A 23159-nucleotide genomic window follows, 5' to 3' on the forward strand; every position below is an offset into this window, starting at 1 on the left:
AATCATAGTTACAGAAGAAACGTAAATAGATCCATAACAAATAGTCGCAAGTGATTGATTGGCACAAATGCACTCCCTAAGTATCGGGTCTACGGTTCGACACTTCACGCAACGCGCAAGAACCCCGCCCGCTTGCGCGACAGACTGTGTCGCATATGCGACATATAGCCTCCACGGGAGTGGATGCGCTACGTTGCTGCGGGGCCGAATTTATAGGCCTGGCACGAGCCGAGCTGTGAATGGTTCATCTCTAGAACCTGGATAGCAGATCAGCACCGGGATGAGGTGGATCCGGGCGGTGTTCCGAGCGCCACACACGTGTCTGCTGAAGCCGCCAACGTGGAGGTACACCAATGTGGACGCAGGACGCTCGCGTGGAAATTTATCGTGCTGTGCTGGCGACTCGTGTCGAACGTCAGGGGAAAATTCCACTGTGGCGGCGATCACTCGTGTCGTCCCGTGGTGGAGATCGACGTTCAGGCAAAAATATTCGCGACCAGGCAAAATCATCGTCCTGTTCGGCTGGACTTATAAGCCAGCTGAAAAGCTGAAACGACTGATTTGTTGTGAGAGAAAAACATTGTTTGGTAGCTGATAAGTCGTCTGATAAGCTGAAGTGAACAGTCTGGCCGAGACAACATCGAACATGCAGAAACATAATGATTGACATACTGATCGCCCTGGAATCATGCGTGACATAAACGGATTTTACACGGGGTAAAACTCGCAGCAGCTGAATGCATGCGCAAGTGGCGACCTGGCGGCGAAACGCGCGACGGCGGGCGCAGCGCAGCCACCTGTCAGACGCCATGCAAGCTCTTGCTCAACACAAGAGAAAAGCCGCCAACCGAGACCACCCGCCCGCACGCAAGGCAGCTAGTTTCCCCAGCTTCCGGCCCCCTCCCTCCCTTGCTCCGGCGAGCTCGCCGGCGGCGAGAGGGAGGTGGGCCGGCCCCTGTAGCTATAGCTCTCCTAGTTTTAGTCAGTTATAAGTCAAGTCTTCTAGTTCGTTTGCTTAAGTTGGCCCGCATGGGCTTCCCTGTCCGCTGCTGCCGTCGCCGCTTGGACTCAACAGTCATCGCCATCGCCGTCGTCTTCAGCGTCGTCCTTGGCCTCGGCAACCTTGTTCCTGGCCGTGGCTGCAGCATGTGGCTAAATAAAATAAAGGTCTTAGGGGCGGATCTGGTTGATTCCGCCTCTTCTCCCCTCGTCGGCGTTGTCGTTCGGGCTGCTCGCGTAGCTAGTCCTGTCGATTCCGTCGCGGCGCCTGCTGTCCTGGCGACAGTCAAGCGTGTTCCTGCTGCTTCACCTTCCTCTCCGACCGTTCTTGTTCCTCGCCGCCGGCACCTGCGCTTTGGGCTCCATCCTGGAGTACGTGCCCGGCGACGAGGAGGGCGTGCAGCATCCCGGGAGCTTCAACTTGGATCCTCCTGCATGCAGTCAAAGTTCCGTGACCCATCCACGTCTGCAAGCAGGGGCCTACACGATGTTGCAGAACACGAAGAGCTCGTTGTCTACTTGTCTCCACGAAGCTTCAGTACGGCTACAGTTATTCAGCACCTGCGAAGCTTCAAGTTAAGCCAATATCTCGAGTCCGGTGAAGCACAAACAATATCTACGGCTCAAGATTTTCAATCCTCGACGACACAGGTCGGTCGGCAGTCGAGGGGAGCGGCGGTTGTACTATCGGAGTGCAATATAGAGGACCTTCGATATCTCTGGCGTGGTCATCTCTCAGCCTGGCGCTCCCGTTAGAGATATCACCTATGCTTGCTCCATCCTAAACGCAGAATTCGATTTTCTAGACCATCTTGTACTCATGAGATCAAGTGCGTTTACCTGAGTCATCTGTTTGACTCCTTCGTAGTAGCTCAGAAGCTACGCCTTCGATTAGGAGGGGAGATCCCAAATCTTTGTACTCCGTTTTTATTATCTTAATATAATCGAGTCCTTTAAGTATAAAAAAATACAAGAGAAGCAGCAGCTCAAGTCATTCCAGGCAGCTCGGCCCTAGGGAGTAGAGAGGTCCAACTTGCCAACACCATCATTTCATGCAGCGACTTGAAACACGTGACGACGCGGATGAGAAACATGTCAAACGACGAGATCCAAAGCAGAGTACATAAACTAGTAAGGATATGTTAAACTTTAACCCATTAAGCGGGTGTTTGGATATTAAGAGTATTAAATATAAATACAAGTTAATTACAAAACTAATTGCACAGATGGAGGCTAATTCGCGAGACGAATCTATTAAATCTAATTAATCCATGATTTGATAATGTGGTGCTATAGTAACTATTTGCTAATGATGGATTAATTAGGCTTAATAGATTCATCTCGCGAATTAGTCCAGAATTTTTGCAATTAGTTTTATAATTAGCTCATATTTAGTCCTTCTAAATAGCATCCGAACATCCAATGTGATAAGAGCTAAACTTTAGCCCGAAGATCCAAACACGCTCTAATAAGGCACAGTAGCATATATTCTTCGATAACGCATACAATATACACAATGCAAACTACACCACAGGATAACTACATCTATAGCGCTATAAGGATTGCTACGCTAGGAAAGCTCCTGCTACTGTTCTGAACGGAGGCCTACTAGCTGTCGCATGCCGACTGAGGTTCCGTATCAACGTGACTTTTTTTTGGAAACGGACGCCCAAATAGAGTTGTCATCCATCCCTTCCAAAAAAATTGAGCCAGTTTGCTCTTCCTCCCACCACCCCACACCGCCCAATCCAGCACGCTGCGTCGCTTTCTCGCAGCCCACGAGCACTCACACCGCTTCCCGCAGCCTCGAGCCGCCACCGCACCACTTTGCAGGACCGCCGCCGCCGACGCAGGCGCCAGTGCCGCCGTGCCGTCTCCCCGCCACCCAGACCTCCCTCGCCCCCGGGCCTCCCCACCTCCCGCGTGGTGCCGCTGCTGCCCAAGCCTCCACCTGCTTCTCCGACTGCACGCGCGGCCTCCAATTGGCACCCACACAACCTTGTGCTGGAGTGCCGCCGCTGACGCCACCGTGTGTCGAGGTCGGCATCTGAGGCGCGCCAGGGCCGACCCAAAGCCATGCGGTGGCGCTAGTGAAGGCTGCTTCATCATGCCCGAAGGTGGAAGCGCACTGCCCCGAACTCACCGACCACGGACTGCGCACCGCACCTTGGGAGGGCGGACGACGCGTACGAGGGCAGCAGCCGCCATGAGAGCAAAGAAGGGGAACAGTCGGCTGCGGCTAGCGCGCACGAGGCCGGCGGCGGTCATGGAAGCAGAGGAGGAGGGTGAACGGTCGGCGGTGGGGAGGCTCAAGGGTGGGGGCGAAGCGTGCGAGGCAGGCCACGGCCACGGGAGTACATGGGAGGGGAATGGCCAGTGACAATCAGGCGTGAGGGTTAGGGCAGCGCGTGCGAGGACGCCGGCGGTGAGAGAGAGGGAAGATGACTAGGAGGGACCGTAGCCCCGGGTACGCTAGCACTCCACTTTGCTAGGCCGCTGCCACCGTAGGTGTCAGCGCCGCCATGCCGTTTCCCCGCTGCCCAAGTCTCCCCTGCCGCTTAGACCTCCCAACCTCCCGTCTGTGCCGCCGTTGCCCAAGCCTCTAGTGGGCACCCACGCGTCCTCGCGCCGGGGTGTCGCCACGGACGCCCGCGTGTGTCGGGGCTGCCACCTGAGGCGCGCCGGGGCCGACCCATATCGCCGGCTCACATGCTCTACGGGCGCAGCGAGACGCGCCATTCTTCCTAGTCTATTATCTTAATACAACAGTGTTAAAAGAAGCCACCACATTCGTCAAGAGGTCTAGAAATTCCCACGTTACTCAGAAAAAGAGAAGGATATATGATGTTGGATTTTATGATGATCCAAAGGTCTATGTCAATCGAAAAAAAGAATCCACGTCAAATACAATTAATAGTTTGGACGCAATAGAGCAAGCTCGGAAAGAAGAAAAATATTACTGCCTTGTTTTGGCACTAGAAATCCTAATCTACTCTAATACCTGACATGTCTTTTTGTTCTTTGGACGTCACATGCCTTCCTTTTGCGCTGGGCCTCAAGAAAGCGCCTAAGCAATGGCGTGAGAAGTTTGATAGAACTCTCATGTCGACTGGCTTTGTTGTGAATGACGCTGACAAGTGTGTATACTATCGCTATGGTGGGGGTGAAGGAATGATTTTGTGCTTGTATGTTGATGATATACTGATCTTTGGAACATGCCTTAAGGTGATTAAGGAAGTCAAAGTTTGCTTGTCTCAAAATTTTGAGATGAAGGATTTGGGAGAAGCTGATGTTATCCTAAATATTAAACTAGTAAAAGAAGGTGATGGTGGGGTTACACTTTTGTAATCACACTATGTGAAAAAGATCTTGAGTCGCTTTGGTTATAGCGACTGCAAGCCTGCTCCTACACCTTATCATGCTAGTAAAGTATTAAGAAAGAACAAAAAAATTATGAGAGATCAGTTGAGATATTCCCAAATCATTGATTCACTTATGTACTTAGCTAGCGCTACGAGACCTGATATCTTGTTTGCTGTGAGCAAACTAAGCCGGTTTGTTTCAAATATGAGAGATGATTACTGGAATGCTCTTGAAAGAGTAATGCGCTATCTAAAAGGCACTGTCAACTATGGGATTCATTATACCAGGTATCCAAGGGTACTAGAGGGTTATAGTGATTCAAATTGAATTTATGATACTGATGAGATAAAAGTCACAAGTGGATATGTGTTTACACTTGGAGGTGGCGCTATTTCGTGGAAGTCTTGCAAGCAGACTGTAACGACCGACCCCTAATCTTTCCCAGTTAGGCTTGATCTCAGCCCTTGAACCTCCGTCAGTAGCTCTGTTGATCGCACTTAAGTGCTCAGTTTTCCGCCAGTTCCGACCCCTGAGATCCGACCCCTACTGCTTCGTTTCTTTTCCCGACCCTGGCGAGTTCAGCCATCCGTCGGATCCTGTTAATCTTCCTCACCGTCCGATCTTTTCCCCGGTGGACCGCGAGATCTTTTCCCGTTTCCCCGCATCAGCCGCACTCGAGTTGCATGGCCGCCTCAGAACCTTCCTGCCGCGTGGCTCGCCTTCTCCGACGCCACCGCTCAGTTTTGTCTCCGGCAAGCGACCAAGTGGGTTCCCGCGCCCTTTTCTCCAATAGCAGCGGAAGCCCTCTGCACCCCTTCCTGCAGATCCTCGCTCCCCGCGCCCATCATCGCGATACCAGATCCCGGCCCCGGAGACCGATGTCGCCTGTCTTTTCCGTCCTTTCCAGCAACAGTTGCGCCGCCCGGTCGTCGCTACACGACGATTCCCCCACCGCCAACTCCGACCGCGGCCGCGACAGTTCCTTTCCCCGCCCTGTCAGACGCCGCCCGACAATCTGTTGTTCCGCGCTCTCCCCCGTGCCGTGTCCGCTTGTTCTCCCACCTGTGCGCCCTCGATCCTAGCGCCGTTTAACCGGTCGCTTCTATCACCTCTTCCGCACGGCGACGCCCGCTTTCCGCCAAATCTCAACTACCGGTCTACCCGCGCCTACGCCGCCCTGACGGAGTAGCGCAATGATCTCTGGCGTCACCCCCGGAGTTCTGTTGCACCGCCCGGTTTGCTCAATCGTCGCCACGGCAGAGCACTCCATTGCTTCTCCCCGGCCTTCGCGCCGCTCCCCTTCTCTCTCTCTCCGCGAGGTTTCCGTTCCTCTGCTCCCACAGCTATAAAAGGAATGCCCCCGTCGCCGGAGTCCCCTCCGCTTTTGTTGCCCTTGGTTTCCTCTAGCTCCCTGCTCAAGCTCCTGGCGCCATCCGCCCAATCTTGAGAAGTTCTTCCCCAGTTCCTTTTCAGTTCATCCAAGTCACCAGCAGCGTGCTCCCTTGTGCTGCGCAAGAGCTCTCTTGCGATCTGCAAGAAGCACCGCCGCCGGAGCATCGCCAACCTTAGTCCCTGCTCAAAGCTTTAGTTCTGTGTCCAAGTCTGCCTCTTCCCGACCCCAAGCTTTCCTTTCAGGAAGAAGGTGAGTGCCGACCCTAAGTCCGCCTCGACTGACCCCTCCTATCCGCCCGACCCCAGTTCCGTCTCGTCCGACCCTGTCTGTTTGCCGACCCTTGTCCGCCTCGCCCGAGGGTCTGGCTGTGATCTTTTCTTCAACTTGAGGATGTAAGTGTAAAACGTGGGAACCCTTCAGCGCTTACGTCTGAGGATCCCAGTTATCACATCCTCTAGTTCAAGGATCAGACCACTCGTTCTTTCCTACCCTTACCTGTTGATCATCATCCGCTCCCTCCAACCGCCTCCCACTCCTGCTCTCTGTCGCAAGTTTCTGGGCTCAGGAGAGCCAGTGTTGCTGTCGACTCAAAATGTTTAAGCTAACCTTTGCATTGCATCCGTGTAGAGCTGCATCTCGCTGACGGCTTCTACGAGCTGCACCCAGCGCCCGAAGAAGAAGTTGTAGCCGAGTTCCCGCCCGCTGAAGTCGAAGCCGCCCCTGAAGTCGAGCAGTTTCCGCCCTCTTTGTTTGCAGGCAAGCCCCGGTTGCATGAACAATCCCACGTGTTTTGCCAGACTTGCGCATGCCTTCTGTATCATGCTTGTGCATTTACGTTTAGGAGTTGTGTGAAACCCTAGAGGCATGACTCAGTGACCTATGATTTGAACACTAGCTGTTGGATCGAGTAGCTGCATTGCTTAAATAGGAAGCGGTAAAAGCCGAGTGATCTCCTGTCACTCGCGAGTTGTAGGAGTTGCATGTTTACTCTCTGCTACAACTATAAGGACGGTGGACGGGGCAGGGTTTGGTAACTCTTTGGTGGTCGGATGATGGCCCCGTCTGTCTATGAAAACTTGCTAAGGCCCGACAGTGGTGGTGTTCGTGATCAAGTGTTTGAAAGTACTAGCCTCATACTTAGTATGGGATGAGGAAGCCTAGTACCTGATTGAACCTAGACGTGAGCGGTCGCCCCATTGTTCTTGGAACGGAGTTTCCCCTGCTGGTTGTCGCACGTGGTGGCAAAGCGTGGTCACAGGACGGCAGAGGCCGGGTCTGTGGAACCTTGCACCAAAGGAAATGGGCCCGACACGGGTTAGGGGATCGATGGGGAAGGCCGACACAGGAAGCGACCTCCGGGTGCGCGGATGTCGTGGGGCTAGGTTCACCATGCATGGTTAAAGAACTCGAATCGATTCGTCTGCCTCTCACAGTTTGAGATTGCTTGATCGCTATGTCACCCTAAGTAAATGAGGAATCTGATGATGGCAATGATGTTGTTTTTATATATAACTTGTTTGGCTCGATGTTTGCTTAGAATAGGTTGCACAACCTAGACTGGTAAGTAAATCTAGAACCGGAGCTAAAACTTGAAAATAGGTTACTTAATGCTTTTGGCAAAACAAACCCCTCAGCCAAGCAGCCTTGCATGTCTAGTTGGGAAAGTAGTTGGCTCCTCCTCGGTTAAGTCTTGTTGAGCTTAGTAGCTCAACCTTGTTGTGGCTCCTGTTTTTCAGGTGAAGTTGCAGTTCCCGACCCTTCTCTGGTTGGTGCTTGGCCGCCCCAGCTCCCGCCAGGCTGGACGGTCGAGTGGGACCCTTCCTCGGACGGCGAGGAGAGGACTCAGTGATGTTCTGGCTGGCCTCGCCCGGACGTCCGACCCCGACGAAGTCTTCCGCTAGTGTTTTCTCTGTTGCCTTTTGTTATAAAACTCCGATGTTAAAATTTTATGACTGAACTCTTGAGTAAGACTGTTTAACTCCAGTGGGCTTGTTGTATTCTCTGTAACCGCTCACCTTCGGGTGGGTTTGCTGAACGCGATCCTGTTTAAGTGGTTAAATCGGATGAAATCCGACGGCACTTCGTATTAACTCGGTTTAGGCAGGAGTGTCGCATGTCAGGCGGCTCAACCCTGCTTAACCAAGCTAATCCGAGGTGGTTCCGCCACACAGACCATCTTAACAAGGTCAACAATGGAAGCAGAACTCACATCATTAGATACCACCACTGTTGAGGCTGAGTGGCTTCGTGACCTCCTTATGGATTTGCCAATAGTTGAAAAACTGATACCGGCTATCCTAATGAACTGTGATAATCAAACTGTGATCGTTAAGGTGATAACATGAAGTTATCTGGGCATAAAGAGGTGGTTGAAGTCTGTCAGAAAATTGAAAAACTTTGGAGTGATAGCCTTGGATTATATCCAAACGGCTAAGAACCTGACAGCTCAATTCACAAAGGGTCTTTCACGAAACGTGATTGACAATGCATCTATGGAATTAGGCTTGAAACCCACGTGAGTCTTATTATAGTGGTAACTTGCTCTATGTGATCGGAAATCTCGTGAAGTAGAGTGGTGAAACAGGCTATAGTCTAACTGAGAGAAGAGATACTTTGTAAAAAAAGCATGCATATCTCTTCTATTTCTGTATGCAGGTTGGTTTATACCTTAATGTGTTCCAAGTGGCTTATTAGAAACAAGGGTGTTGTTTACTTAGAAGCAAATATGTTGTCCTATAGAATATCTTTTGAGGAATACACCTATATGGGTCTGACTACTGGTCATAGTCTATGAGATTGGGTGATCTTTAGAAACCCATGAAAGGCCTGGAGTATGACTTATAAGTTCCAAACTGCGAGGATGCTTTTGTAGCCTAGTATCAGTGAAAGTGCTTTGGCCAAACTTGTTTGCACAAGACTGACAATTCAAGGCATAGTCCATTGTTCAGTTGTGAATAGTGTAACCTTAGTGCTAGATGGATGTTCAACTTAACAGTCTCCGTTGAAGTATTGATATATCAAAGATTACAGTGGATTTAAGAGCATTTCTAGTGTGGCTTGAAATTCTTGGTAGGGATTGTTGGAATTTATGGGCTTGGCCCAATTATTCAATAATTCAATGAAAAGAATTAAAGCCTACTAATAAATGCTAGGGAGTTAAAAGTGGTTAATACCACATTATTAGTTGAGGAGAATTCCAATCAACTTAAAGGGTGGACTATTTGAACACTCTGTGTGAAGTTGATAAAGGAGATTAGCGTGCCACACGCGCGTGTGCGTGCTCGCTTGCCTCGTCGAGCCGGGTGAAGGACGGTGCGGTGCGGTGCGGTCGGACGGACGTGATGAGATGTCAGTTACTAGCAATTCAAGGCAGAGATGCGACCATTACTAGTAATTGACGCTCATCAAAGCCATTAGAGCGCGTCTAGGTTCGTTGAACCTAAGCACCTTCACACCTATATAAGGGGCGCCTTCCCTCCTCAACTCACACCAGACACACTCACCTTTCTCCCTCTGTTTTTTGCTGCTTACTTCGCATCTCTATCGCTAGCACTGCACGCATAGCCCTGGCAAGAGCAGGCCTCTGAAACCCTGCACGCTGAAGGTCCTGCACGGGATAGCGAGCAATCAGGTTTTTGGTGAGCATCTTAACGTGACTGCTCGCTTGCTCCCCAAACGACTACGTCGTCTACTTCCATAAGGCCGTCCGCTGCTGAACAACTACTTCACCTACTTCCAGAAGGCCGTTCACGTGACTGCACTGCGAACATCTTCCTGCATCGATTATGTATGACTACATCGACTGAGGTCACCTCACGATTAGTATGACTAATCCAGGTGATAACAACGCATCTGGTTCCTCCGGAACCGGTCCCGCCCAAGGGTACATACTGAAACCTATGTATGTTATTCTGCTCATGCTTATGTTAGCGTTAAACATGAACACGTGCACCTCTGGTTCACTCACTATAATCATGATAGTATTAATGTTTTACATGTTTAATTTTGGAATTAAAATATACCGAAATCGGCCGATGGCGAGAGCCAGGACGAACGAAGACCCTAGAGTACTAGTTGAAAAGGCATCGGGGTTTCTCACTGAGGTTCTTGGGTGGAGTGGTAGGCTCGCTTGTTCTTGTTCCTTCTCGTCCCTCTAGTCCTTGAGCTCTTGCTGCGCGCCCGCCTAAGTCAACTCAAATTTTTCTTACCATAATGAGATAAACAAGAACTAAAGTTAGAACACGGCGGGAAAAGGAACGAGAAAGGAATCAGAAGAAATAGCGACTAGATGGAAGGTCGGAAGAGCCGAACGACTCAACTAGGGTTTCGTGGTGGTGGGGGGAGGGGGTAGAAACGGAGGGGGAGCTGCCCTTTTATGCTGCAAAGTAGGGTTTTGTGTTGGCCGAAAGCTCCAAGCGGAGTGCGGTATGCCGTCGCCTGGAATAGAAGTAGGTGCGGGGACCATTTTGTCGGCCAAACATTTGGAACCAAAACCCGCTAGGCCCTTTCGGTGCTGATTAATCTGAATTAACGGGTCGATCAATTCCCCGGAACCTTCTACTCCTCTATCCACTAGCCGGCGGTTACGGGTGGACGGACAGTAACAGTCGGATCAGACCCACCAACTGCCATTAAGCCAGACTACGGGCCCACCCACGAAGACACGACAAGCCCCTGCCCAGGCCCAGGCCCAGGATCAGCCCCTCTCGGTCTCGTCGGGTCTCGGCCGCGCCGTCGCGCTCACCGCAGCAGCACCACGGTACCCAGGCCAGGAGAAGTCGCTTCCCTTCCTCAGAGAGAGCAGCGACGGCGGCGGAGGGAGGAGAGATGGTGGGGTGGCTCAAGGCGCTGGCGTACGGTGCGGGGGGCGTGGCGGTGGCCGGCCTGGCGGCGCTGGTGGCGCTGCAGGAGCGCCTCGTCTACGTGCCCGTGCTCCCGGGCCTGGCGCGCGCGTACCCCATCACGCCCGCGCGCCTCCGCCTCGCCTACGAGGACGTCTGGCTCCGCGCCGCCGACGGCGTGCGGCTCCATTCCTGGTTCATCCGCCACTCCCCGACCTGCCGAGGTGAGCGCGAGCCCGCTTCCCCTTCGTCTCGAGCTCCCAATCCTCCCTCCCTGTCTTTGCTTGCCTCTTCCTCTCCTTCCCCCGTGGGCTGTTGCTCTGCAGGTTTGGTAGACTGTATGTAATTTTCCGGTGGGGGCGTCAGCTGGTGGATCTCTTCGTGGTTCGATTTGAGGACTCTATTTTGATCCCAAATTCCCAATGCATGTAGTGGCGTCGCAGTTGCTTCAGCTCTTAGATTCCTTGATAGGATATTGGGCTGGTGTATTTTGGCAGTGTTCGGATTATTCACCAAGGACACGCTAGAATTATTGCCAACGATTTCTACTTTTGTGGATTTGTAGCTGATCGATCTCTAGGGTTTCTAAGTTATGATGCACATCGGAGCTGATGACTAGCAACTAGCGGGTGGAAATTTAGCTAGCTGGTTCCTGTGTTGCGGACTTAGTGATCTCATACATGTTACTCGGCGGCGTATGTGATGCTCAGATTTTCTTTAATTTGCTATTAGTCGAATGCCTTGTAAACTGCTCCAGTGTGAAAGGTTCTTCCCTTCTTAGATTTGGTGTATTACGTTTGCCTTGACTCTAGATGGTTATTAACAGATCAAACTACATTATGCCACAAGTTTTTTTTGTTGGTTTAGGTCTCCACCATATGTGCTGCTTTAGAAATTATAATTACTAAGCTTTTTGGCCGTATGAAGCTTTTTGGCTATGTGTTCGTATGGGATGCCATGCTTGATTACTGAAAGTGTTCATGTGAATAGAGAGTGGGTTGAAAGCAGGTTGAGGCAGGATATATTTTGTTTGAACTAGTGCTTTGTCATTGGCGTAAACGGCAAACTCAACTTCTAATTCCATAACAGATTAACTGGTCAGCATCCTTGGCTTGCTTTCCATGAAAAACGCTGAAATTAGCTTCTCCTGCACAACTCAGTCGTTCACTCCTTGGCCCCTTATCAGCAAGCAGACAATCTGGCCAGCTAGCTCCATGAGAGGGGACGGTAGCGACAACTGATCTGTTAAAAGTATAGATGCACACATGACTGCTATACAATGATTCAAGCTAGATTGATCAATGTAATAAGTATGCATAGAACCTTAGAACCTAGCTGTTTAGTTGCATGGTTATCATCTTGCTAGTCGTATCTATTACTACGTGTTCACCATGGACTAACTGATTTTGTCCATATACTAAATGAGTTGCATGGCTCATGTTCTTGTCTATTTTTTTATTGAATGCATCATGTGCTGTTGTTTTTAGATACTACTTTAGTTTAACATGATATAGCTAAAGGAGTTACAATTGTTATAGCATTTGTTATTAGGTACTTGTGATGCCTAACTATATCAGAAAGGAATGGTTTTAGGAGAGGATATGATGATGGTCTGTTCTAGTCTTCTGTGCTTTGATCTTACCTTATTTCCTAAATCACTATGACATGCTTATGAGCTTATCCAATTTTTGCTCGATCTTCTTCACTCCTATGCCTGATTTGCTAATTTTTTCATGGTATGCTTTTTTCTGATGCAGGTCCAACCATCCTGTTCTTCCAAGAAAATGCTGGCAGTATCCTGATTTTTGTTCTTAATTATGTACATAGAAATCATACCTCATACGACAGCTCAAATTTTAATTATTTTGTCAGAATCTCATTCTGTTAAAATCCTTTACTATTGGTAGACATTGCTCACCGTTTGGAATTTGTTCGACTAATGATGCAGCGGCTACAGTGCAATGTTTTTATGCTTTCTTATAGAGGGTATGATATTACTTCTGTTACATTTGTACCATTTTTCAGAGTTGTAGCTTATACTCTGGATTCAAACGTTTTCACTTCATTTGCATCTAAAGTTGAATACGTCTGTAGGTATGGTGAGAGTGATGGTTATCCTTCTCAGAAAGGGATCACATATGATGCACAGGTTTGCTGGTTCCTTTATATTTTACTTCACTGGTTCTGTCTTTCCTCAATTTTTACAGATATCCTATGTACTAGGCTGCACTTGATCATCTAGCTCAGAGGAAGGACATTGACACATCCAGGATAGTTATCTTTGGAAGATCTTTAGGAGGTGCTGTGGGAGCAGTTCTTGCGAAAAATAATCCTGACAAGGTAGTCATTTTACTACATTATATAATTTGTATCGCTGCTGGAAAGTAAGAAAGAGGATCTGTTGCCTATGCTATTGGATTGGTGACATTAGTATCCCCACCTGCACTTTATATCAATGTTAGTTTATTTTGTGAAGTGACACGAACATGTCCGCAAATTAAACTTGAATGCTTCCTGCAATTATGATGTGGATGATCCTTTCTACGATTATCCTACCGGATTTCAAGTTAAAAGATAGACAAGTTTCACTTTTGTTTGATGATTAATGGAGATGGAACATACTGATGCCCACTCCCACCACAGGAACAAACCAACCCACCATCATCCCTACACTTTTTTCCTCCCATGTTATGCTAGGACCAATGTTGAGAAATTGGGGGGAGGGGATGAAAGGATGTGAAAATCAAGAACTGGCTCGACCATGGTTATTACTGTACTACACTTGAATGTTGAACACATGGATGGGGGGTATTGAAGCCTGCTTAAAATATGTAGCCTTTGGAGACTGTTGATGTTATGGGTATGGCAGCCTGGATGGCCACAGTTAGTTAAACGGATTAGGCCTTAAGATTAGATAAGGTTGTTAAGATTGTTAGCCGGCTCTATATAAACAGAGGCATGGCGGTCATTTGTAATCAAGCAATGAAGAAAGAAGAAATTGATCCCAAGTTCCCCAATAGTCTAGTCTCCCTCCAAGCCAACTCTGCTCGGCTATACTGGTGGTGTTTACCCCTGATGAACTATGGTTCATAACAGTTGAACGCTTTTTTTTGATAGATAAAGTCTTTTCTGGAAAAAATAAATCCTTTTGTAAACTCACGCCATATTTGAAATCAAACATAACTTTAAGGTTTGATGTGAGTAGTAAGAAGTGGGGAGAAGATTTGCTGACGTGTGCAACGGAGACTGACTTAAGCAGCCACTGCTTGTATTGTGAAGTCCCGCATGCAATAAACAGCTTCCCATTTTATCATTACTGTTGTAGCTGTAGCATAATTTAAAGTGAAAATTGACCTTTGTATTGGACTGGTGGCTGACTGCAACCTACGATCTTGATTATATGCTGAAAATGAACGATGGCACATTGCTACATTAACAGGCAGCACATTGTAAGGTATAGCATGGGAGAAAGGTCTCACCTTTTGGGGAAAGAAATTGCCAAATTAGACCTAGATTGTTCTCCCCCCTTCCATCCAGATTGGCTGCTATCATGTAACTATGGTCCCATCTTTCACCTATCAGTTAATAGTATATTTCTGAACTAAGCCATATGATTACTTCGTCAAGAATCCATATTATAGTGTAACATTTGCTTATGTGTTCAGTTATGCTTCGAAATCAAGCAAAAACATTATATGAATTGCTCCATGCTGCAGGTGGCTGCTCTGATACTGGAAAACACATTTACATCTATATTGGATATGGCTGGTATCATGCTTCCCTTCTTAAGATGGTTCATAGGTGGAAGCTCATCTAAAGGTCCAAAACTTCTGAACTGTGTCGTTCGCTCTCCATGGAGTACACTTGATATTGTTGGAGAGGTGAGCTTTCGGTGGTTTAAATTGACTTCCTGATCAATGTTCTGTGCTTTTGTTACCAGTTTACCGATTTTTTTGTTTTTCTTTCATTTTTGGAACATTAGGGTGTAGATTTCATGCTTTTACAGGACATTGGATGCCATATGTTCGTTTACGTTTTCTCCATTGGCCTGTGTGTTTGAAATTTATAATGAGTTCCAACCTAGATTCGTTTGCCCCACAATTTCAGCATTCTATGTCTTGTATGTACAGAAATAGCCAAAGCTACTAAATCGATATGGCCTCAAATCTTTGCATATGCTCATTTCCATTTTTCTTCTTCCATTTTTTTGATTCAAGCAACTGTTGGTATGCGCTATTCCTTGCCTGAGTTCATCTGTTCATTGCAGGTCAATCAACCCATTCTTTTCCTTTCTGGATTGCAAGATGAACTTGTCCCCCCTTCACACATGAAGATGCTATATGATAAAGCTGTCGAGCATAACAGAACTTGCAGATTTATTGATTTTCCTAGTGGCATGCACATGGATACCTGGATGTCTGGAGGGGACCGGTACTGGAGGGCAATTCAATTGTTTTTGGATCAATATGCTCCGGAAGTTCAGAGTCATGATGCCAGCTTCAAAAGTGAAATTGCTGAGGATGGTAATTTACTGCCTTATCTATTTGATACTTTTGTCAGAGTTTATCCTGTTCTTGTCTTTGCTTTTGAGATGGGGCTAGTTTATTTTTGAAGTACGTTGCTTACTGCAGTGGACTTTCCTGGATGGATTCAGTTTTGGTTGCTAAATGCTAATTGCTATAAATGCCAGAGTATGTTTCCATGTTAAGTTTGTGTTCTCATTGTCTGAGTACCTTCCGCAATTTTACTAATGTTAATGCTATTCATTACTGTTTTTTTCCATTTCTGTTAAATTTTGGAACCACATACTGTCGTGATGCTGATGGCAAATGTCAGTGTTGTGTTGGCTTGTTTCTGATGGATATCTCTCTCTAGGTGAAGCTGCTGGTTGACCGGAACATCTGGATCAGACTTCTTTTTCCAAGAAAATGTTTACTGTTGTTGCTGCAATTTCTATCACCAATGAACTAGCTCACTGCAACAATTAATTCAGGCAATTGTTCGGCTCCATTCTACCCGAAGAAGCTCAAGTTGTGAATATTTTTCGAGGGTGTTCTCCAGCATGCTCTGCTGCTACATTTGTTAACTCATTGCCCATGAGCCAAACATATCCTCTTGATTGAATGTACGAATTATATAGCATTTCTTTACTAGAACATTCCTGAAAATGTGGCTCTGATTACATAGGTTGTAAGCCCGTTGGCTCAACCATCTAGTTTTGTGATTTTGATTGTTTGTTACCAATGTGGTTTCCTGTTTTTTTTTTCCCTTGCATACTGAAATGTTCTAGCAAGAAAGTGAGTTGTGAACCCCTTGTTTTAACGTGGATTTGATTTATCAAACTGGTGTTGGCCCTTTTTCATTTGCTCAGTGGCCATATAATATTTTCAACAAATTTGTTTGTCTCCTTTTGTGTAACCATTGATGTCTCAGCAGGAGCTATATCTTTTAAAAGCGCTGCAAAAGTTATGATAAGTTTTTGGATACCACCAATCTTTTTACTGGAGGGGAGGGTGAGGGGAGGGGTACCTCTACTCTATTTGGAGGTTAACCTTGCTAGTTGCAGATGACTGGATGAGTCTCCATCGGCCATGGTCAGTGCCAAACTAGACGCTCGTCCCTTCCAACCACTACCAAGTACCAACCCTAGGTTGTTGTGTTGTGAGGTGGAAGCAGCAGTCAGACGGAACACGTGGCATAAGGAGGGCGTTGTCCACTTCATCATAGAGAAGTATTAAATATAGTCTAATTACAAACTAATTGCACAGATGGAGTCTAATTCGCGAGACGAATCTATTAATCCTAATTAGTCCATAATTTGATAATGTGGTGCTACAGTAACCATGTGCTACTGATGAATTAATTAGTCTTAATAGATTTGTCTCACGAATTAGACTCCATCTATGCAAATAGTTTTATAATTAGCCATCTGTGCAAATAGTTTTATAATTAAATGGTGTTTAGTCCTCCTAATTAGCATCCGAATATCCAATGTAAAATTGGCAAAAACTTGCGTTCACCCTACACGGTCCTAACAGGGATTATGTATGAACTGATCCTTTCGCTTGTGCAGCAACCGAAGCACTATGAAATCATCAAGAATCCATTCCACTGTGCGGGGAGAAATTGCGCATCAAGTGACCATCCCTTAACACGAGTGATAATATCTCATCCACCCTAGCATAAGTGATCCGTCAAAATTTTCCAAAGCCAGTAACATTGAAGCTCTGGTATTACACAACCCCGTGAAAGGCTCTTTCTTTTCTAAAACCTCGCGAACTGTCGCTTATTGCCACCGTCTTTGTCCTTCCTTCCGTAAGGATTCGAAGGGCCGATGCCATGCCTCTTCCCACCATCTAATCTCCTCCTCTTCCTATGTTTCGCTGCACTGCTCTCCAGGTCCAGATTCACCTTAGGAGGGCTTCTGAAACAGAATGATGCAGCTACTTTCTGCAGGATAGCAACGAATTCGACATTAGATTGTTGAGTTTTCTGTACGGTACCACAACGCGGCAATCCATACGCAATTAACTGATGCTCATTTTCATGCCGTTGACGCCATACAGGGTATATGAAATAGCATCATTTATCTTATACCAACGGGACAAGTTATATTTACATTCTCTGCTACCTTGGTTGATTCAAGGGATAAACTAAACTTTAGGAAATATCAACTGTGCGATAACTGAAAACTCTGCAGAAAATTTACCTGCAGATCGAGTTGATGGACGTTAAAAATGTCTTTCATAGAGTGGGAGTCGTACGCCAAAACGTAGGATCGGTAGGCTTCTTTTGCAGACTGGTTTAGATAGTAATTATCGCTAACAATTTTCTCCTGCACAACAATTCTAGTTATAAATACCCGACAAAAGAAGGGGAACTGAAATAATTTGGGTATCCTGAAAGAGATACTTACGAGGTGTGATTGCAGATTTGGCACATTTTTTTGACTGAACTCATATTCAGTCAGGGCAACCCTGGCCGCCTGCAGACAATCAATAAATGTGTGATTTCTCTAAATTCAGGGGGGAAGGCACAGATATTATGTTGTTCATAAATACCTTCAGGTAAATGAGAAATTTCAATTCTTCTGGTAGTAAGAACAGTAAGGCACTTCCTTTGCCTTTGTCACCACGTGCAGTGCGCCCAACTCTGTGAATGTAATCCTGAAAGTGAAATTCCAAATTGCAGTTAGAGGAAGAGAGTAGTAGATTGCACTGGATCTGTTTAGAGTCACCAACCTTTGGCTCATCTGGAGGATCATACTGCACGATATAATCCTAAAGAAGGAACCAGATGCTTCAATTAGCTGGGAACAAAAAATTATGTCTCATGTTAAAAGATAACAGGCCAAAACCTTACCACATCAGGGATATCAAGTCCACGTGCAGCCACATTCGTGCACAATAAGATGCCCTTTTCTGCCTTGCAAAAGTTAAAGAATGTTGTAGTTCGTTTCTGCTGCTTTTGTTTCCCATGGATATCAAAACACTCTATCCCAATGAAATTCAGAAGTTCTGTGTGGAACTTGACTGAATTGCATGATGAAAAGAACACCATGACCTTCTTATTCTGTTTCTTTTTTAGGAAAGCATAGAGAACCAGGAACCTCTTCTCACTAGAAATGACACAATACCCCTGTTGTAAGCCTTCAACAGTAGCCTGCTGAAGAATCAAGGTTATTTTTCCTACAAAATACTCTTGAAAGTATAGTTGAATAACCTGGTGAAGCAGTTCCTTACCTTTGAGTTATCATCATCAACTCCAACATAAACTGGTTTTTCTTTACTTTCTTCATTTTTCTCAAATGACAATTTAGCAAATTTTTCAACCTGTGTGAGATACATCAAAGCATAAGAAGAAAAGCAATCTATAGAAATCATGGATAAGAATTTTGAATAAACTGGATAACAGATCTACCAACCTCTGGAGTCTGTGTGGCAGAAAAAAGAACAGTCTGCCTATTCTGCATATCATCCATAATACAACAAAAGAGAAAACATTATGTCAGTGCAAAGTTCAAAGCTACTTCCTCCGTATCAAATTGTAAGCTGTTTTGGCATCTAGATATACACATTGTAAAAATGAGAACTACAAGAGCTCATATACCTGTGGTAGGCGTTTAAATATTTGTTTCATATCTTCCTCAAAGTTTTGCTCGAGTATGCGATCAGCTTCATCAATTACAAGGCACTGCAAAATTAACAAAAATGACTTTTGTCAGACTAAAGTGGGCAGGGGTTTCATGGCATATTGGCATTCATGGCCATGAATAATGTTTTCCTGTTCCATGTAAACACAAACAGATGGCGAATGAAAAGGCCAGGCTAACACTGAAAGGCAGCCCAGCCCAGTTTGTCAAATCTTTCATGCTTTGTACCTTAAGTTTGAGCCCATCCCAGCCAAACAATGTTTAAAACATAATTTCCCATTAGACAATAGAAAAAATTGTACAATACATACAAGTCTTAGCTACCTAAAAAAGTAATCAGCTATTTGCTATTTAGCTCCAACAATTTTTGACACTCCAGACAAACTAAATCTACAATCTTGGTGGGACTAATACCAAACTGGGACTAATACCAAACCCATCAGAAAGATGTAACGGAGATGGAAATGGCTTAATAAGGATAAAAAACCAATACAGCAAACAAGGACTGGTAAAACAAATAACCAACCAAGAAGAAACATGATACAGAGATAAAGTACTTAATAAATAAAGTATAGCATTGTTTACAATTTTACATATACCTCGTGTAATCAGCAACAAATTTTTCTACACTCTAATTTAATGTTCACACTTAGCAATCAGTCATGGACAATTGCAGTAGGTGGAGTAAACCACAATCCCTTCGTAGTGTCAAGCAGTACTGATGCAAAAAGTATGTTTAGCACACTAGAGATATGCAACTGCAGGTTTGCCTTTGCTACTTAATGCGGCAACTTAAAAACGAAATGATACTTAAACACACATATTTTCTTCAAACTTTGAAATGAAAGCGATATAAAGAAGTCCCATTACCTTTAGCCTTTTGTATATGAAACTCTTGGTATTTTGTAGATGGTCCAAAAGCCTGCCCGGGGTAGCAACTAATAAATTGACCCCTTTTGCCAGCTGATCAGCCTCACTTCTCCTGTTATTACCACCAATAACATATCCAAGAGTTTGCGAGTGATACTTCATTAACTCCTTGGCAACATTATGTGTCTAGAGAAAATGAATCAACAATGATTAAGAAAAGTGAAATAAAAAGCTTCAATTCATTAACTTATGTTTAGAATCTCGGAGCTGCAACTGCAACTATACAAAATTTAGATACTAATGCATTTACAATTTCAAGTTCCACATTTTGCCAATTTTTGGCAGTTGCAATTTGAAGAACCATTTTCTGTAACTTATCTTAAAAGCAATGTAACACGAACAATTTTTCATTTTTACAAAATGTTGTCTTAACAAAGTGTAATTATTATCCTAGCTGACACATCTGATTTCGAATGTTTCTCCAACAGAAAGCTCTTGTACAGCCTTAAAACATGTGAGATCAATCAAAAGGAATACTGCATGTGAGCTCAATCAAAAGGAATACTGTCGCATCATGATTTGTCAGAGGAAATCAACAACACCAAACCATATACCTGGATAGCAAGCTCCCTTGTCGGGCAAACCACGATAACTCCTGTCCCGTTCCTCGGCGAGAAGTGCAGATGATGGAGCAGCTCAATCGCTGGTACAAGGAACGCAAGAGTCTTCCCTGATCCAGTTTTGGCTGCGCCCATCACATCCTTTCCTTCCAACAGATGTGGTATTGATCTAGCTTGAATCTGCAAGCATGAAAACAAACCACACATCAATACTAAAAACAAAAATAGTAGCAAACCGACCCACATAACACAAACTTTCACAGAAATAATTAACTTTTGTGCAGTCTATCTCTGCCAAAAATAAAACAAAATAAGGTAAGCAATTGCAGAATTGCGCTGAGAAGCGAGAACAGAAGCAATTCGCATAAATTGCACTCTTTACGCCTATACAATGGCAAATTTTAAACAGTGGTAGGCGGTACCTGGGTGAGGTGGGTGTAGTTCATCTCTCTGATGGCATTGGCAGTGAGCTCAGAGATGGGGAGCTCAGAGCAGAGCTTGTTCGAGAGAATCCCGCTCCCTTCCCCCTTCTTCTTCTTCACCTTCTTTTCCTCTTTCCCCACCTCCTTTTCCTTCTTTTCCTTTTTATCCTCCTTCACCATCTCCTTCGCCTGCTCCTTTTCCTTCTTCTTCTTCTTTTTATCCTCCTTCACCTCCTCCTCCTCGCTCTCGTCCTCATCTTCATCTTCATCCTCCCCTTCCTCATCGTCATTGCTTCGCTCCTCCACATCCTCGTCTTCGTCATCGCTCTCTAACTCCTGCTGCCTCTCCTCTCCCTCGTCGCCGTCTGAGGCGGTGTCGTACACCGACTCCTCCTCCTTAGAGTCTGACTCTATGAACGAAGCATGGTCCTTGGCGGTGATGATCCTGTTTGTGGCAGAGCTGCAAAAGCCAGAGTCAAGAATGTGTGGTGTCCCCATAGCATGCTATTTCACAAAGCTTTTACGCAAATAAGATCGCTGCACATACCACTTCCTGGGGACATAGAGGTCCACCATCTTACCCTCCTCGTTCTGCATGATGGAGATTGGGGGAATACGGCAGCACTACTGATGTTCACAGAAGAAAAGATGCAACCAATTAGAAACAGATCCAATTACAATGGATCTGTATAACAGAGAACTAGATGGTCTAACTATGAATTCATATGGACTATCCCAATATCTCAGTACCAAGCTATGCAGCACGGATACGGATACGCGTATCGGTATCGGAAGGATACGGATACGCAGATACGGCAATTTCTTAAACAACCCGATACGCGGATACGTTTTAACTATTTTTTTAATAAATAAATAACAATGCATATTAAATTGCAAAATAGATGTTCAAATTCAACATAGAGACATTTAAGGTCTATTACACTGAGAATAACATGATAGCAGGTTCTAATTTAGGAGAGGATGGGAGCCTGGGACTGCAATCAATCAATATAAACTCATATCCAGATTCTGGAGATTGGCCAATTATCATCACGTTACCTCCTACTTGCAATCTATATGCTACTATTCTCCAAGCAATTGTATTTGAACCAGTTAAGTATTGAAAAGAAAGGATAATCAACAACTGTGCAATAGCCAACATTATAAAGATCACACTGCCCCTGAACTTAATCCACCATCCATGCTTGCATGGGCCCTTATTCTGTAGACTATGGATTATACTTCCAAATCGCCTGGATACACTACACAGAAAATGTAAATCTCTATGCACTTTACGGATGTTATGCTACCATTACTGGGAGGAACTCACGGTTCACGGGAGGCCTGCACTACCACTATCAGAGGAAGTCAGGCACCTGAACAGGGGCTGGGGCTCCTTACGCCGGAGGCCGACGGGAGTAATCACGGGCGGACGGAGGCCGACGGGAGGCAGCCTGCGGCCGGCGGGAGGCGGCCTCGCGGCCCGTGGCCGCAGGAGGCGGACGGCGGCTGGCAGGAGGCGGCCTCACGGACGGCGGCCAGCGGACGGCGGCCGACGAGAGGCGGAGGCGCTGCGTCAGCCGTCAGGTCGAGCGGGAGAATGCGGCGATGCGCTGCGTGAGGCGGCTGCGCGTGGGAGAGCCGACGCCCGACGGGTCACGGGAGTAGGGCAGGAGGTGGGATGTGCTGTGATGTTGGGCCGGCTGGGCCGAATCCAGGCGCGGAAACGTTTTCGATCCGAAGTTTTCGGCCTATTTAATCGGGGATACGTGGATACGCCACGGATATGTATCCGAGGCGTATCCGTATCGGATACGTATCCGATACGGGATACGGTCCCCAGGTGGAGTATCCGTGTTTCGTAGGTACCAAGTGCCAACCACGGAACCACCGCACAGTCTCAGACAAAGCACACCAGGCAAACAATCAGCACGATAAGCAAGTTATCATGTGTGAGTGAATAGTAAAGACCAAAACTAATGAAACCATCCATCACACACATCGATGGCATTTCATTGCAATCCGAAACTAAAATTCAAAAGTATAGTTCTACTGAATCTACCCGCGCCCAATTGGAACTACCACTAAACAAATACCGGTTACCTGGTTACCTCACTTGCTTTGTTTTTACAGGAACAAGACAAACCCCATTCTCTCTTCGACGACACATTCCAAGCATCATATAGTGCACATGGTCAATAGTACAAGCACACTCGTAGATTGTAAGCAATGCAAATCACGACAATTTTCTCAGATACACATCGGTAGCAAATTATAGCAAAAAAATGACAGAAACAACCGAATCGAAGAAACATACGAATTTGAGCAGGCCCGATGTAAACTGGCCCTCATGCAGGTTGAGATGCGGATTACCAAAGAAACGAAATTGGAAGAATTCGGGGACCAGGAATCGCAACACACCTCGGGGGAGGGGGAGACGAGATGTGAGCTGCGGCGGCGTGACGAGCGGAGATGAGGGAACAGGTGGTCGTGATTGGT

The 23159-nt window shown here is 46.2% G+C and overlaps 2 protein-coding genes across 9 annotated transcripts; one reads left to right on the forward strand and one right to left on the reverse strand.

Annotated features, from left to right (window-relative positions):
* Positions 1–10443: 10443 nt before the first annotated feature.
* On the forward strand, positions 10444–15958 carry LOC101784388 (protein bem46). Of its 2 annotated transcripts, XM_004958213.4 has the most exons (9): positions 10444–10820; positions 12354–12389; positions 12504–12582; positions 12691–12745; positions 12820–12936; positions 14313–14477; positions 14864–15119; positions 15228–15287; positions 15472–15958. In XM_004958213.4, the coding sequence occupies exons 1-9, from the start codon at positions 10583–10585 to the stop codon at positions 15486–15488; spliced, it is 1023 nt and encodes a 340-aa protein (XP_004958270.1). In that variant the 5' UTR covers positions 10444–10582; the 3' UTR covers positions 15489–15958. The 2 variants fall into 2 exon arrangements, with proteins under 2 accessions (XP_004958270.1, XP_004958269.1); XM_004958212.4 differs by lacking the exon at positions 15228–15287 and having other exon boundaries at positions 10583–10820.
* Positions 15959–16678: 720 nt separating this feature from the next.
* Positions 16679–23159, reverse strand: LOC101785048 (DEAD-box ATP-dependent RNA helicase 27). 7 transcript variants are annotated; one of them, XM_012844127.3, is made up of 14 exons: positions 23082–23159; positions 21208–21284; positions 20661–21120; positions 20233–20418; positions 19619–19804; positions 18706–18789; positions 18521–18562; positions 18339–18428; positions 17959–18261; positions 17838–17876; positions 17658–17762; positions 17513–17581; positions 17306–17431; positions 16679–17046 (listed from the first exon to the last, which is right to left on the reverse strand). In XM_012844127.3, exons 2-14 carry the CDS (start codon positions 21255–21257, stop codon positions 16861–16863), a joined length of 1926 nt encoding a protein of 641 aa, XP_012699581.1. In that variant the 5' UTR covers positions 21258–21284; positions 23082–23159; the 3' UTR covers positions 16679–16860. The 7 variants fall into 7 exon arrangements, with proteins under 7 accessions (XP_012699581.1, XP_012699584.1, XP_012699579.1 ...); XM_012844130.3 differs by having other exon boundaries at positions 17959–18258; positions 21208–21287; XM_012844125.3 differs by having other exon boundaries at positions 21208–21287.

This window comes from Setaria italica, chromosome II (genome assembly GCF_000263155.2).
Source record: "Setaria italica strain Yugu1 chromosome II, Setaria_italica_v2.0, whole genome shotgun sequence".
NCBI classification, from domain to species: Eukaryota; Viridiplantae; Streptophyta; class Magnoliopsida; order Poales; family Poaceae; genus Setaria; species Setaria italica.